The following is a 17764-nucleotide window of genomic DNA, read 5'->3' on the forward strand; positions in this document are numbered from 1 at the left end:
TCTGTGTGTCATTTTGCTAATCATGCAGATCAGGTTTGCCTTACAAATAGAACTTTTTACAGTGCTACAAATCTACTCCGTGCTACACAGGATTCAAAGTAGATGGCTCATGAGAGAAAGTAAGATAAGAGTTTCTATTATACTTCCTTTAGAAGGCTCTCAGGAAATGCTCTCAGTGTACTTTTGCCACTGCAAGTACTTGATTTACATTACCAAGACCCCTGGTACTTATTTCTAAGGTATTAAAGAACACAAAACCCAATTTACACAACCTTTTATTAACAGTTCTTGTGAAGACAATGTAAACAGCATTCTTTTAAATATCTTAAAAATTATTTGACAGTGGTTGATTTGAGCAGGGCACACTTCAGATTGGAACTCATACTGTTCCTTCATTGAAATTTAATAAATATTTATATTGTTATTTCCACTTTAGAATACAAGAGGCAACTCCACTAAATTCAATGGAGTTTAAGTTTATGCTAGATTAATTAATCCATGATGGGCCTAGTAACTATTCTGTTTGTACAAATTGTAGTAAAGAGGTTGCTCCTTCCAGGTATATGAAGTTCAGGCTATGTCCCCAGAAACCAAGTTGAAAGTTAGATTCAAAAAAGGACTTGGGCTAGCCTGCCAGGCACAGAAATCTTGACAGACAGATGAACACTAGTCTGGTGCAAGGAAGAGCCAGGCACAGGGGAGGAGGGACTCAGAGAAAGCAAGACACTCCTCCCTTGGAGACAACCTGCTATCCAAGCTGTGGAATATGGCACCTTACACATTTTGTCCCCTGTATGGCAAGGTGCTGAGCAGCCATCCTCCCTCCACCACGGGACACTCCCTGATGCAAAATCCTTCCTGATAACCCTGCAGGCAGCATCTCAGCAAAATGGGCAGAGGGGTAGAGAGCACCTGTGATCTCCTAGTTTACAAACATAAACAACAAAAATGAAACAGCCTAGCATCTTAGCTGTTATTGTTTCCTGCTATATACAGATCTAGACAATAAACATAATCATTTCTACAGCCAACAACAAGCTTTGTTCCCCATACTACAGGCGAAGAGAAAACCTCTCCTGGAAGCTTATCTACTCCTTCTGCTGTTCCACTCTTGGCATTCAGGATCCACACTTTGCCATCTGTAGATACTGCTGCCAAGAGAATTTTCTTATTTAAGTCATCACTTTGGAAAATGAATGGTGTTCCATATACACTTGAAGTGGCTTCAAATTTCCACAGTAAATTACCCTCCATGTTACAGCAGTAGATAAAGCAGTCGTGTGAGCCAAAAAATATTTCTTGCTTAGTTAAACTTGAGAGGCATGGAGATGAAAACACTGGCCCATTAGTGGAAAATTGCCAAACCTACAGAAAGAACACAACCACCCATTATCAAAGGTTTCTTACATTATCAGTTTTGCGGCAACTGTGATTTTTTAATAGACTTGCTGTTGACAGAAGAGCATTTCATTTCAAAAGTATATTAGATTTCAGTGAGGGCTGGTAAATCCTTGACAAATTATAAATTAGGTTTTACACAGAGAGTAAGCAATAGAAGTCTCATAAAATAGATGTGGAAGAGGGAAGAGTTGCTACCTTCAGTGAGATCCACATAAAAATGGCCAGTTTGGGAAAAGAATATTCTTGGGCTCTTGTACAATTAGTAATGAACATCAAGAATCCTGTTAATATGTCATTCTTTGCCAGAAAGGCAGATACTCATTTTGTAAAACATATTTCTTCTGCTTATGCTAACAATGTGCAGATCCCTCCTCAAGAGAGTATCAGTTCTGTAACACTGCTACAAGCAGAGAGCAGTGCACGGATGGAATAACACGTATTTTATAATCAGAAAAGGCTTAAAAATTGCCATGTATACTGCATTTCAGGCCAACAAATGAATGGTGTCAGCTGTTTTAACACCAGATACAAACTACATTTATCTCTGAGGAGATAAAAAGAAATACTCTCATTTAATTCAATGTGAAGGCTGGCACATATTTATTTTACCAGAAGTATGATTTGGCAGATTTTGATAAATGCATAAAAATTCTAAGAAACTTTTACTCCTCAATAACCACCATATTATAGAAGAGATACCTTAAACATGATTGAAAAACTTCAAATTAAATAATTCCATTTCCTGGCACTACACCTGACAATTTACTTTGGGTATAAGATCTGAACTAAAAATTCTCTTACTGCATCAGGCAACTTGAGCTTGTGATTTTGCAATGAACTGCATGGACTACCCTAGGCAAACAGTTTTTCTACTTTCTCCTTTCTAACAACAGGTACTTCTGTTTGGTTCACAAAAAGGTATATGTCAATATTAAGCCTCAAAACACAGTCCTAATAAAGTTATTCAGGGTTTTGTGATGGACATAAAAAAACCAACAACACTTTTACCTTTTCTCCAGAATGTGTGTAACAATGTAAGTTTCCATCCACGCACCCAACACAGACATAGTTCTCATTGCAGTGAGGAGAGGAGAAGAGTGGTTTTCCAAGGTTGCTTTTCCAAATCTTAGTCCCCATCACCTGTAAGTGGCAGCATGGAATATCTGATGCTTAACACAACTGTAAGAAACAGCACAAAACAACCCTTCCATCACTGCCTGACCCAGCCCTTATGTAGTGTGGAAAAAACAACCAAATCCCCAAGCCAAACCAACTACAACAAAATCCACATAAAACAAAAATGTAATCAAAAACTAATTTTCTTCCTCAACCTAGGCAAAGTAATAATGATAATTAGTAGTGTACTATCAGTAGTTCTAATAAATGCCAGATTCAATTTTCTGTTTCATTCCCTGCTGCTCAGTATGTGACAAGGACCAATGAAGCAGAGACACCTTGGAATCAAGTTATATTGAAACTCTAGGACGTTGCAACTCACTATCTATGACTGTCACAATGCATTCCTACTGAATCCTGCACGTTCCCCATGAATTAGGATTATTCATAGAAATAGGAAGGTGCAGACTCACTTGTAGGTGTGTTCCTCAAGTACCTGTTACTGTGGATTACAGAATAAAAAATATCTTTTTTTAAGCATGGCCCACTCTTGCTGCAAAACCACACACTGGTTTTCTAATGGTAGACTGGTTATTACTGAGGACAGTCATAGTGGGTGGAAGATAAAGGTGATTAGGATTGATGCCCTGTGTTGTGTGAGTACAAAAACATTAACAGCTGCTTCAAATCCCTGTTCCTTTTATCAGGCAGGACCAGCTGTAAGCCAACAATGCCTCAGAAAACCATGAAATTGCTCCATATCTATCAAGAATGCCACTTCCTCAGTTCTTTAACAGAACTGCATACTGAGATTAAAAGGACAGCTCTTAAATATGGGGAGGGAAACAGTAAGAAGAATGAAGGGGCTTCTTTCTGCATTCTTTTCTGATTTCTGCATTTTTTTTTCCAATCATACTGTCAAAGGAGGGGGGAGTAGGAAATAAATCTATAGACTTGCTCTCCCTCATTGGTTTTACTGATATGGGAGTTACAAGAAACTGACTGCAACTGTGGCCTATGGTCAGCCTGTGAATTCAAGCAAGTCACTTCAGTTCTCCTTATCACCATACAGATTTATGAAGCATGGGAAGTATTATGGTAACCTTGTATACCACTGTAATGCCCCCAAGTGAAAAATATTTCATGGTAATATATGATCATCTTCCCTTTCATTAGAACAGCAATCCTAACTTCAGAAATACATTTAGTCTCATTTAAACTTGAGATCAGGATGAAAGATGTAAGCAAAGATACATACTGGGTTAACAGCCAAAAATAGTCCTCCTAGTGTAGCAACATAGAGATGATGTGGAAAAGAACTTAGACAAGGAGAAGAAAACACAGCTCCACCTTCGCAATGTAACTTCCATATACACACCTTTTTCTGGAAATAGAAGAAAAAATAATAATAAATAATTTTGCAATTGGAGTTAGAGCTCATTGTGTTTACAAAGACCTCTGAATATCAAACATTATCAAATACTGTGTTTACTCAGCAAACACTAGTTAAGAAGTGATCTACATGCCATGAGAGCAACACTTCTCATTGGCTAAAGTAAATATAATAAATACAGCTAATGAAAAGGCAGTATCTGTCCCTTTTATTTTCCATCTCCTTCCATCTTCTTGTTCAGAATGTAAGATTCTTTCCCCATCAGAAAACCACAGTTATATTTCTAGCTAGGCAGCCTATTCTGAAACAACCATGGAGAATTTAGTAACTAAGAAACTTAAGATTTGGTATCAACCAGGACTAGTAACACAAGAACCACAACTGAGAGCACCACTAAAATTGTTTATTGTCACATAACCCTAGCCTCCCTTACTACAGGCCTAACTTTCAAAAGTGTGACTGTGGACTTCTAAGTACAGTAACACCAGTGGAGCTTCCTCTGGTGCACTATAAATAGAGTCTAAATTGGATATTTATTGTTCTACATGTAAAAGTTAGTCAGTGTTCTTACATAAATATCCAAAGCATACACATGTTGGTCATGGGATCCAATGTAGACCAGTCCACTGGAAGGGTCTACAACTGCAGAGCTTTTCACAGTGTCTTCTGTGGCAAAAGTCCAGTGTATTTCTCCATCTCTGCTTTGAAGCACATACACTAAGCCATCATAACAACCTATGTGGAATAAAACATGATGGGGGAAAAAAGAATAATGATTATTTGCATTTATGGTGTGACTTATGCTGCTAGTTGCATCACTACTGGAAAGAAGTAAGATTATTCATAAAGTAGAATTTCAAAATAATTTCAAAAGCTTCTCTTGTTTTTAGCTCAAAGGTTTTTGCTGATACAGTCGAAGATGATTGTTCTGTGTTTTTTCTATAAGTTACATTTAGAATATACTTATTTCACTGCCTTTCTATCAAAATTTTTAGTAACAATATTAGAAAACATAGCACGTTGCTGAAAAGAAAGAATACAAATTTTTTTAAACTACCTCTTTATCTAGGTTTTGTTTCTGAAAACAAAGGTGTTAAAAGAATAAAGTTTATAAGTTTTCTAATGAGAACCAAACTGTCATCATAGAAACTCCTTCATGTTAACGAAATATTCAATTTTATTATCAAGAGTGAACAGCAATCAAAATACAAATAAAAAGATAGCAAATTGCATTTGCATTAAAAAACATCACTACTTGGACATCTGTGCTAACCAGTGATGTAGATGAACTAGCTAAAGAGATGACACTAAGACAAATAATGGCAACTCTGCTGACAACAGATATGACAAAACCAAAAAATATCCAAACACGTTCTTTACATTTCCAAAAAGCAGAGTCAAATGAGATAATTAAACTTAGTGAAAAATAATATTAGGTACCATGTACTAATTTCTAACTCAATCTACGAAGATATTTTAAGACTGCATTACCTTTCCATACTTTAAAAAAACTTTTAAAAACCCCAAAAAACAATTTAAATGTCACACCTTAATCTACCACTAAAAAAGAAACTGTAGCCATTGATTATTCCTTATTAAAAAACAGGAACACAATAAACCACAAATGTTTATGTTAGATAAGCTCCATCACTAGTTATCATGAAACTTAAATTACTTCTGTTTCTATTTTACAACAAATTAGTTCTGAGGCAGATATAGAAGTTGATGGATGGAGGACAACCAGAGATAAGAAATATAATTCTCTGTCATTTATCTTGCATGTAGCAGAAAAAGGAATTTAGAATGAAGGCTGAAACAGAATACGTACCCACAACAATGAAATTTCCACACTTGGATACACAGGCAGAAGATTCAATACGATCTCCAAGGGTCTTCTCCCACTTTATTTCTCCCAATTCCAGATCAATTGCCTGCATTGCATGGGAGTGAGAGCCAACATACACAGATGCAGATACTTCTTCCTTAGCTGGTATTATAACCAGGGGTGAAGCATCAACACATTTTCTTGTGTTTGACTTCCACCTCACACACAATGCCACCTCTGCCACTGATGAATGACTACATTCTGCATGGATTTGCTGAAGAGAGAAATGGTCATTTTTATTTGCCTTGTTTTCAAGTGTTAAAATTCGGTTTTCCAGTTCAGACCCTTGCACATAGCTTTTCATTGCACCTGAAGTCTTGGAATGCAGAAAGGATGGCTGCTGTAGTGGCTTCACTCCTACCTGTACTATATTTTTGGGCTGCATAGAAGACTTGGTAAAATTCACAGGGAAAAAATGATTTCCTCTGTTCAGTGCAATAAATGGAATGAATCCTGAAGCAATCTCAAGATCTCTTTCAGATGCCAGTTTAATATATTTTCCAAGGAATTCCTCTCCACTGTTCCCTCTCAATTTTCTTTTCACAACATTGTCAGGATTCATTAATTGCTCTTCATCTGGAAACAGCATTTTAAGAATATGTCTGTAAACCTCTTCAATTGAGTGGCTGAGAATAACTTCAAGGAGTCCAGGCACAGCTTTGCCTACCAACATCTCAATTTCTTCATAAAATCGTAGGGCCTTGAGGGAGTCTCCACCACTGTATAGAAATACTGCATCTTTAGAAATTCCAGTGGAATCACATGGAAGACTGAGGGCAGACTAGAGAAGAAAGGAAGGAGAGAGGTACTAGTCCATAAGAGTTATATCATGTCACACACATAAAACCTAAGGTGGGGTAGAATCTATCTGAACACCTAGAAATTATGCTAAAAATCAACAACTGAGAAAATTCACTACTCTGCAAGAAATCATTGAAAAATGTTAGTGCCAACAGTGGGACTGATAGAACAAGAACCGGGGAGGAATGGAGAAACAGGGAAATACTAATTCTGTACTACAAAATGTCTTGCTCAATTTCAATTCTGCAGTCTAAGGAATTAAAGGGAATTGAATTATATATTGATTGGCCATTTTCAATACCATTTGTCAATGACAACTTTGCAGATAAAACATGCCTTTTGATAAAATCAGTTTAGGTGTTTGATTTTAATAATAAAGCTTATATAAACTGTTTTTTATTCTTCTGAATTATTTAAGTAACCTACTTACCTACCTACTTTTGAAGTTACAAGTCCTTCAGTTCATGAAGGCATTGTAACTACAATAAACAGCAATAACTGTGTTGCCTCTCATTGCACCTCCTTTTTAAGTCTGGCTGTCAAGCCCATACCCTTTGGTTTTGAAGGCCAACTTCTGTTGTCCATAATGGGTCTAGAGCACATCCAATCCCCTGGGTTATCACTTCATAAACATCCATGTGAAAAAGACCAGCACAGACAAATAAATACTCCACATTTACTTGTTCAGGTCGAGGCCACAGCTAATCCCACTTTCAGGTAAAACTTGTAACACCACATTTGAAAAACAAAGTAATACTGTTTGGCATCATATTTCAATGCCTTGAAAAACAAATCTTAGCACAGAAATTTAGAAACAATGCAAGGCAGTCCAAGACACAGTTGTGCAACTGTGCCACCTATTTAAAATAAGGACTCTTCAATGTATAATTATCTTGAGAAATAAGAAACTCAACTAACACAGTAGCTACTTTTTTTACAAAGTTTCCACATCCCAGTTCCTTGTTTTCTTTAGTGATACCTTCTTTTGGCATGTGAAACAGCATTCAAAAAGCTACTGACAGACTACATTCTTTCCATGCTAATTGCTTACACCTCAGAGCCTGCAGTTTTATCTGATAGAGAATTATAAATTACTCCCTCTTGGCCACTGCAGAGCAGCTATATTTAAGTATTAACTGAACAGAAAAGAGCTGTACTGCTTAAATCTATAGGCAGCTTAGAAAGTTCTGGTTGCATTAGTCATACTTCTTAAAATTGTTTAATTCCTGACACATGTATAATGATCCACTTGCAAAGATAAAAAGGCAGCTCAAAATACTACCTTCCATAAATACAGCAATCTTTCCCACAGTTCCTCTGCGCCACTCAGCTTACTGTCACGCCTTCTGCAGTTTAGATGGCTCTGGTAAATCTTGTTCAGTTCAGATATATCAACTTTGCCTTTGTAGAAAATAAAGGATGATTTTTTTTTCATTGCTCTTTTAGTATTAGCACTTTCAAAACTTGCTCTGCCCAAACAGTCATTGTATTCTTGTATGTATTTCCATACTCATACTCTACTATATCTGCCTTTTTTTACACAGTTGGTCAATTCAAGAAACCCAATAAAGTTTTTGAAAATTTACCCCTCCCACCTAATCCCACCTTCAAGGCCTGGCTTTTCCTCTGCAGAAGTGAGGGTTCTGTTGCAGACTGCAACAGGAGCAACTGAGGTAAGAAATGTGCAGTGTTAAAACTAAATTGATTTTTCCACTATTCTTTGATTCTCAAACAAAACTTCATCAAGAAAACATAATAATACATGGCCATTATTTCCTGCTAGGTAACACTTATCTAATGTACATGTTCTAAAAGCACAAATTAGATACTGTATATTGTGGAATAAAAAAAATAATTTTAAAAGGCAATGGATACCATTAAAACAAGTGGCAAGGCTTCTAAATGGCTTCATTTACCATGAGATGTTAAAGGCAAAGCTTTAATCACTACAATCTCATCAGGGACTGCATAAGCTGGTAGATGCTTCTGGAGTTCCTTAAGTGTTTCTCTCTCTTCAAAATCATCTTTGGGTAAAACAAACAGGATAAGTTTTTCCTGTTGATACCAGGTAACTGCACAAGCTTCTACCTGGCAAAGATCTTCAGCAACCTGTAATTAAAAAACATTAGCCTTGCTTTGAAATGCAGTTCATCAATAGAGTAAAAGAAGCAAAAAACAATGAAAAAAGTGCACATCCTTAAAAACTGTATTTTTCTTACATTCCTACATACTATGAAATACTTTCTTTTGTAGCTGAAGCTTGCACTTCACATAAAAACAAACTCAGAGATAAATGTATAATTTGCCAAAATGCCATGAATGAGACTTAATCTAGGAGTCTGACACTCAATCTTGTAGAACAATCACTATACCCAGTACTTTTCAGATGCTTATATAGTTCTCAATTCTCCTAGAAGAAACTACACAATAAAACAGATTCCCAAAAACTCAGAACAAACTCCTCTCTAAATTACGTGACTAGATTTTTTACAATACACCCTCCAAATTCCTTTAGACTCCTAAAAGTCATCTGAAACCAAGCAAATACCCATTTCTGATGATAACAATGTGTTCTTTTATAAGTGACATACTCTACTCTGTGGATATGAGCACTTACCTGCTGCAGATATTCAATATTAAAACGTTTGCCATGACGTTTAATCTGATTGTCTTTCCGACCCAAGAAGAACAACTTTGCATTCTTCACTCTTACAAAATCCCCTGTTTCTCTCATTGTACCCAGAGGCACAGTTATTTCATCATCAAGAAAGCAGATTCGTTCTTCACCACCTACACAAAAAAAGACTGTGGTCATATATATTAAATAGCTAACTGTAAATGAAAATGACAAAGAGTGTTTTATCAAATTATCTTAAACTTTACCATGCATTATAAGAAATATTAAAATATTATTATCAACATGCAAACTTCTGCAATGTACAATTTTGGCCATGCAGTCAATTCAGCTTATACACAGAAATTACTTCAGCTGAAAATGTCAAAATAAAAGAATGGAAAAAGAAATCAATATAATGAAGGCAGAGTCAGAAGATAAAATTATGGTAATTTCCTGTTCATCATTCCAACAACATAAAATTCTATCAGAAGATTCCCAGCCCAATCAGAACTTAAAATGCTAACTAATCTGTATATCACAGGCAAATATCAAGTAGAAGAATAAATATATTATTAAAACTCAATCAATTAAGAACAATATCTTCGACGAATTAGAAACATAAAATAACCTATAAATACTTGTCCCTCGCCTTCAAGAACTGCAGATCCATTGGCATCTCTGACCTCAAGTTTTGTTCCAAGGAGTGGTGATCCCAAAGGTACAGGAAAATCCATTCTAAATATATTAGAGAGAAACAGCAGAAGTCTTTGTCTTCTGAACACTAAATAACTGTCCAAGAAACCAGGTATCATGTAGTTTTTAAAAGACTGGCATTAGAGCAAAGGCAGATACTTGGGACTTCTTTATGCAAATGCTTCTTCTTTAAAAACATATCCATTTATTAAAAATTAAAAATCTCATCAGTGTGCATGGCTGTCTATTATACATCAGGAAACCCCAGAGAATTACAGAAAATAAGGCCTGAACAGACCTTGAAATACCCTGAGAGAACACCAAGCACTTAAGTTAATTTTCCCAGATTGAAATATCCATCAAGTTAACCAATTAAAGCATGTGAAACTGCTTTCTAACTCATTTTTCCCTGTCAAATTTGAGCTTTTACTCTATTTTAATAAGTAAGTTAAGAAAACTTCAGAAAAAGATTTAGAAAATGTTCAGTACTGAATACAAGAAACTGTCATTTCAATGTCATGCATCTATTATAGTCTTCTCTTGAACTACTGACCAACTCTTTTTTTACCTTGATTCTCCAGCCTTTTCAAGCAGTTGCAGGACCTCATTTATTGAATGTAGAAACTATTTCAAAGTGGGAGCACAGAATAATATATTTTCTCCAGTAAAGCAAAACTTAAAACAACTTTAAATAACTTGGCATGGATTCCAATTAAATTTCTATTTTAAAGTATTAAATTGTATGTTTGGACTCGGAGAAAATTAGTTTTATATGAGAATTGAATAACACTTCATGACAATCTACCATTTCTAGTCTCCAAGGGTTTAAGCACCAGGTTAATATATCACATCATTTGTGCAGACTATCCCATTTTGTAGGACACATTTAACTCAAACTGCATGTATAATTATTATGCCATGGTATAATCACACATTTCAGAGAGAAAATGAGACAGTGAGATAACAGGAAGCACCTTTCATGACTCTATAAAAGAATATGAAGAAAAAATGCCAATCAATCAAACAAGTCAGAAACTGAGTGAAATATGACAGAGTGATAAAAAGAAAATACTTCTTGAAGTTTAAGTAAAATAACTGTGAAACCTTGGGTGAGCCACTTTGGACAAATATCTGTCATCCACACTACTAAAATAGGGAAGGGGGGCTGTACAGGCTCATGAAATAATGATTTAGTCTGTTTCTACATAAAACCCAAATGTAACTTCTACCATTATAAACACTCATGAGGACTCAGTAGCCCTGGTAACAGGAGACTGAGGTTCTATTTCTGGTGATTTTCATCATTCACATGCCAAGCCATTAAGAATGGTGGATTTTCCTACCTAAAATCAGCACTAAAAACCTCCTCAGGAATCTTGTAGCAAGTGGCCCAACTTGACACTTCAGTAATACCATAGAGATTAAAAATACTTGTTTTGTTTTCCTTGTGCTTCCAACTTTTCAAGAGACTCAGTACAGGAAATGCTTCACCACCAAGGGCTAAGACACGAAGTGAAGTATTTGCAGACAATACTCTTGATTTAACAATGTGAGCTCCAAACCTCCTGAGAAGAGTTGGTGTTGCCTGAATGATACATATTTTTAAAAAAAGAGAAAGACCTGTTACATTTTATCAGTGCATGTGTACCTCTCTTCCTGCTCTACCTATCTGCTGCATACCTATATTATGGATGTACTTTAAAACATCTACATATCAACCATCACAATAGTGTTTTGTGACATTCTCTTGCTTATAAGGCCTTCAATGAGTACTACCAGCATCATCCCATGTTCTTCTGCAAAGGTTTTTTCTTTACTCAGGTGTGTTACAGGTTCCCTTTTATCTCAGCTATTACCTCAAATGCATACACATTAGTTCTTATGTTAATTACTTGGAAACAGAAAGCAATACAGTATTCTCTTCATATTATTGCTTAAGCCTTTTTTCCCTTCATTCCAGAATGCTACAGCATAAATATAACCTATACATCTGATTAATCTGCATATTTAAAGAGCTTACATAACACTAAAAATTCCTAGGATGTCAGATTCTGGGTTGTCCTTGATTTACATAAATAGAAACTCCTGTTCTATTAACACTAGATTCTAGGCTGATGAAAACGTAGTACATATTTGCAAAGGTGAGAAGAAGACACTGGAGACATTTAGATTTTGCCTACCTGTAACACTGTCACGTGGTGGTGCTGAAACAGAGCAGCAGAGAGCTCCATGGGCATCATTTTAATGGTGTTTGGTACAACCAGAATAGAGGCTCCACTTGTCAGAGCCATGAACAATTCAACCACAGATGGGTCAAATGTGAGAGGAGAAGCCAGGAATAGCACATCATCCTGTGTGATCTTAAATATGGATCTAAAACAAGAAAGCTAGGATTTGCAAATCTGATCATACAGTCAAAAAACCCTTCCCAGCTGAAAGAAAGAAAGAAAGCATGAAAGAAATGCATCAGCAAAGCTCAGATCTAAAGGGCTCTGAATATGTAGAAAGGTAATTTGAGCAAGAGCTCCCAGACTGTAACTGTTCATTTCACTAATGATGTGTTTTATAAAGATACCCACTATATTACACATCAATAGAGTTCATTAAAAGGCATATTTCAAATAAGAGATGCTCATTAAAAAAGAAAAAATATAAAGAAAGAAAAGGCAAATAAGAAGAAAGGAAAATACAAGAAATAAAAAAATATTGTACTTTTCATAATAGCTTTGTTTTAATATTAAATGAAACAGAAAGAAACTTGGTAGCCTAAAAAGGAATTATACTTAAGAACTAGAGAGCACAGTAAATACAACTATGAACAAATGATTAATTTTATTGTCTATTTCTTTTAAGCCACCAGCCAGACGACAGTGCAAAACTTAGAGCAACAGTGTACTATTTGAAGCACAATCCTCAAAAGGAAGGCAAAGCACCATTTAAGTGTAATACTGATAGAGAAATAAAATGTTATATGATTCTACTTGGAAATAAAAGCAAAAAATCTGCAAAGGTGGATAGGGAGGAAGAAGTGAAGCGGTGCCCACAAAAATACTACATACACTCCTCTGAAGTATTAAAAAAAATCCTAAAAACAAAGCAAATCTGTAAAAGCATTTGAAAGGAAAACTGAAAATCACACTTACTTAAGATGCTGAATATTAGGCACTATACATTTATGAGGCACTCTGACTATTTTGGGGATTCCTGTAGTTCCTGATGTATGCAAGACATATGCTAAGGTGCCTTTCTGACCAGCGTCCATGTATCCTGCTTCTGATGATTTTACTTCAGTTTGCTCTCGGCAAACAGTATATCCTGGCTGTGAGTTATCCACAGCTTTGGAATGTTCACATTTACTTTTTATATTGTCTACTTCTGAACTGAAATCAGTGCTGCTTGGGCTCATTTGGAAGAGAGTTAAACCAATATGTTCTATGGCAGAGGAATTGTGGGAAAAACAGCCAGCATGGGACATCCGAAATTTCTGCAAGAGAAAATGAACAATTCAAACAGTGGAACTCAGGAGGCACTGCTGTTGTTCTACTGCTTGCAATGAAATAAAAACAGCATTTCATACAAACAAGCTGTGATTTTTTCATACCTCTATTTTTGGATGACACACATCAGACAGTTATAAGCTCATATATTTCTATAAAGTAAATATGAATGAACACAGACTTCATAAATGCAATATAAACAGTTATCTGTGCAATGGAAAAAAAGAAAGGGAAAATATACAAAAGAATGCTGCAGAAGACCAAGGAATCTGAACTGTAACTTGACTATTCCCTTTGCAATGAGTGAGGGTACAAGATTTGGAATGAGTTAGACAAAGAGAAACTCAAGTATTAAATGCTTTTTTAACTACTGCAGATTTCCAGCTCTTAGCATTGACATATAAAGAAACAAGTCTGGAAAAGTCTTCCAATATCAGTGCCCAACAAGTTGCCTGAGCAACAGTGTAACAGGAAAGAAGGCAATTATTTTGAAGAGACATTTTGTACTTACGATTTTAAAGATGTTCTTTTCTGAATAAGAAAGACAACCTTTAACCATGAAAAACAAAAGCACTCCATCCAAGCCTATTAAAACAGAATTCAATCTGCATATCTACACACGTTGAAATTGCCCTTTAATGCTTCCTAGAGATGCCTGAACACTTACATTTACTTTGTCATTCTCAACAAGAATATACTGAAGATTGCTTTTCTGTATGAAGTACGTGGATATGGTTGCTGGTGCATCTGGATCAATAGGTGAATAGGCAGCTGGAACTTGAAGGATTCTAATAAAACAAAAATATTTTAAACAAGTTTAAAAAACCCAAGAAAATCCTCTTTGATTTAGCTAAAATTTCTTTTATACTTCATTCAATATTATTTCTAGCCAAGCAAGTCAGTTTTTACAAAAGGTAATTGACATCAACAGCATCATGTTTTAAAACCTTCTAGTATTGACTAGAAACATAAATATAACCTTCCATATATGCACGTACACCATGTATAAAGAGATTCTAAAAAGCACCCAAAGCCTGCAAGCCGAAAACACCTTTTCACGAGTGCAAAGAACGTAAGGAAATCTAAGCCGGCACTGGGATTCTCTCCCGCATGCAGGCGGAGGAGCTCCCAGTGCCTGCGCTCTGGGATTCTCTCCCGCACTGGGATTCTCTCCCGCACTGGGATTCTCTCCCGCATGCAGGCGGAGGAGCTCCCAGTGCCTGGGCTCTGGGATTCTCTCCCGCACTGGGATTCTCTCCCGCATGCAGGCGGAGGAGCTCCCAGTGCCTGGGCTCTGGGATTCTCTCCCGCACTGGGATTCTCTCCCGCATGCAGGCGGAGGAGCTCCCGGTGCCTGCGCTCCCGCTCCCGGCCCCGCAGCGGCGCTCCGGGATAACCACCAGCGCTGGAACTCGCTACCGCCCCGAAAAACAACGCGTGTAAGCGGCGACTGAAGTATGAACCGACCCCAAAACCCCTCACGTTTGCTCTGCTGTTGGGTTCTATACTGTATGTATGTCCTGTACTGTAAGTAATACCACTAGTATACTCAGTATATCATTGGGATACAGGACAAATCTGGCAGCAATGACCTCAGTAACCTGAGCTCAGCCTCCTGCTCAGGCAGAGCCAGCTGTGACACCAGACCAGCTCAGGTCTTTGTCCAGTCAGGCTCTGCACACCTCCAGGGATGGTGCCTGCACAACATCCCAGAGCCACCTGCTGCACGGGCCAAACGCATTGCCTGAGTGGTGAGAAAGCTCCTCAGTGCTTGTGGGACATTTATGATTACAGTGCTTGCTCACTCCACTGGAAACCTTATAGTCCACTGTGGTACCTCTTCTGATGCCACTGTACTATTATGCTATTACTACATAAACAAACTGAAAAATTTGTTTTAGCAGAGATGACCCTTAAAAATCCAACACAAAGTGCAAGTATTCACACCATTACCCTAAGATCCAAGACGGCAGGTTTATTCCCGGGTAGCAGTAAAGGCCTATCTCGCATTTGCCTTGGTGGTCACAGTGCTTCTGAAGGAAGGCTGTCAGCTCCAGGGCAAGCTGGAGCACGGTGTCGTAGGTGTGGCAGGCTGGAGGCGCCCCGGCGCAGCCATGGAAGCAGACTGCGGCGCGGTGCGGGTGCAGGCGGGCCGCCCGGGCCACCAGCTCCTGCAGCAGCATGGCCCCGAGCCCTGCGGGAACACACCGCGCTGTGGAGCCGCACAGCCGGAGTCTCCACTGGGACAGGAACGGCTTGATCCTCACCGTTACACTGGTATTTTTAAAGCTGGGCACCACTGAATTAATAATTTCACTAACGCAGCTTAATTAGTAACTCTTTCAATGGAATTGTGAAATACGAATCCCTCCTTCACAAGCAGAAACCCACAACACGTGAACCTTTGGGGCACTGCTCGTGTTGGTGCCCGTTTCTGCCCCGCGAGCCCTCCCGCCAGGCCCGGACGGGTGACCGGATCCGGCTGTGGCCCCGCTCCCCTCATTCCTGTTACCCCGTTTCCACACGGGACGGGCACGGCCCGGCGGCTCCCGGCGCTCCTGCGGTTCCCCGCCCGCGGCACCTCCCGGTGCCCTGCTGGCCCCGCCCCAGCGGCAGCGGCGGCGTCTCCGATTGGCGGAACGCGGGAATGCCGCGCTCTCATTGGCCAGCGGCCGCCGCGCCGTTCGGCTATCCACAGCAGCGCCTGCTCCGCTGGAGCCCTGCGCCATTGCTTCCTGAGGGAAGGAGGGAGGGAGAGAGGAACAGCGAGCGCTCCAAAGGCTTCTCTGCTGTCCCCGGCAGACATGGGGAAGGGCATAAAACAAATGCAGATGGCTCGGGCGAAAGACAGGTTTCCTCCCCCGACGCTCATGGTTCACTCGTGTCCGTCGCCGTGTGCCCGTCCCCCTCCGGCCCAGAAGGTGGTACGGCCCATCCTGCCGCCGCTGGGCGGGCGGGGGCGTCACATCCGGCCTGTGGGGCGGGAGCTTCGCCCTTCCGTGTGCTGGGAGCGGGCGATCCCTGGAGCGTCCCGGGACTGTCCCGAGAGCGGCCCCTGCAGCGGCCCCTGGGCTGTGCCTGGAGCGGCCCCCGAGTCAGCCCCCGCCCGGCTCCCGGCGGGGCGAACGGCAGCTGCGCTCCCGCCGCTGCGATTCAGGGCCGCCAGCGGCGAGTGCGGGTGGGGGTAGCGGAGCCCTGCTGGGAAGGGGGCACCGGTACCGCCCTGGGCGCAGCGTGCGTGATTTAATGACACAAAGTCGCAGCAACACGGAATGTTAAGGATTGGAAGCGACCTTAACAATCCTCTAGTTCCAACACCCTGCTCACTGTGCAGGCACCCCTGTCACTAGGCTAGGGCTGCTCAGAGGCCCATCCCGCCTGACTGAATCCACACCTCTGGGAACCTGTGCCAGTGCCTCACCACCCTCGCAGTAGATTATTTTCTTAGGCTCCGAGGCGCATTCACGGTGTCTTATTTAAATAAGTCTCTTTCTCACACGAAAGAACAAGAAGACTAGTTCACAACCATTTTTAATGTTTGCATGGGAGCATACCAGCTTTCTACTGTTTGTCACATTCTCTAAGTGATAGTTTGGCACGGTTGCACATTGGTAATACAGCAGAAACGGTTTCATAGTAAAACAGTAATGCAAATAGCGACACCTAAAGCCAGAGTTTTCTCCTTCTGCACACTCTCTGATGTGTGTGTTGGCTGTATGTGATAAAGAGAGTCTAGTAACCTGAAGCATAAATCCAGCTGTCACAATAAAATTACACTTGAAAAGTGTCTCCTGTTTAACGTAGGATTTTGAAAAATACATAACACAGATTCAGCGTTGCAGTGCATTAAAAAATTACAGTGCTTAGAGTAGCAAACAATTTCATTTCCATAATGTGGAAGGGGGGGAAAGGCAATGGGTCTAATTTTTATTTTAAATTAGAACTATGCCACTCAATGCTCAAATCACATTAAAGCAATGATTACTGGACTTCAAAAAGAGCATTTTGCTGAAAGCACATTAAAACAGAATTTGCACAAGTTTAATTTCCAGTCTGTCCAGTGGACAATTAGACAGGTAGACTTGTTATATATCATGTGCATCTGAATGTTTATCTCATGTATAAAGGGCTCCTCACATATATTTGTAATCTAAGAGCTCAACTTAGCCCTTCTGAAAATTATTTTCTTTCGAGGGTGAGAAAGAACAGTGAAATGTTCACAATAGCTTTTCTGGTTTTTTTTCATACTCCTTCCTGGTTAATCTGGAAGAGGGTGTGGTCAGTGTTCGCTGTGTTCTGGTTTTGTTCAATTTACTGTCCAGATGAATTGTTAGGGTTGTTAAAACCAAACCTGCTAATTA

General features: G+C 39.2%; 1 protein-coding gene across 3 annotated transcripts; it reads right to left on the reverse strand.

Moving 5' to 3' along the window:
- Positions 1–258: 258 nt before the first annotated feature.
- AASDH (aminoadipate-semialdehyde dehydrogenase) lies at positions 259–16315 on the reverse strand. 3 transcript variants are annotated; one of them, XR_013774309.1, is made up of 14 exons: positions 15357–16315; positions 14071–14191; positions 13050–13390; positions 12087–12279; positions 11250–11491; positions 9842–9948; positions 9214–9386; positions 8513–8705; positions 7879–7997; positions 5739–6576; positions 4482–4645; positions 3776–3901; positions 2410–2580; positions 259–1365 (listed from the first exon to the last, which is right to left on the reverse strand). XR_013774309.1 is itself a non-coding variant. In XM_079306122.1 (14 exons), exons 1-14 carry the CDS (start codon positions 15584–15586, stop codon positions 967–969), a joined length of 3378 nt encoding a protein of 1125 aa, XP_079162248.1. In that variant the 5' UTR covers positions 15587–16313; the 3' UTR covers positions 259–966. The 3 variants fall into 3 exon arrangements, 2 of the variants coding, with proteins under 2 accessions (XP_079162248.1, XP_079162249.1); XM_079306122.1 differs by having other exon boundaries at positions 2410–2541; positions 15357–16313; XM_079306123.1 differs by lacking the exon at positions 15357–16315 and having other exon boundaries at positions 2410–2541; positions 9863–9948; positions 14071–14186.
- Between the last annotated feature and the right edge of the window lie 1449 nt (positions 16316–17764).

Source organism: Erithacus rubecula (genome assembly GCF_903797595.1).
Source record: "Erithacus rubecula genome assembly, chromosome: 5".
Taxonomy (NCBI): domain Eukaryota; kingdom Metazoa; phylum Chordata; class Aves; order Passeriformes; family Muscicapidae; genus Erithacus; species Erithacus rubecula.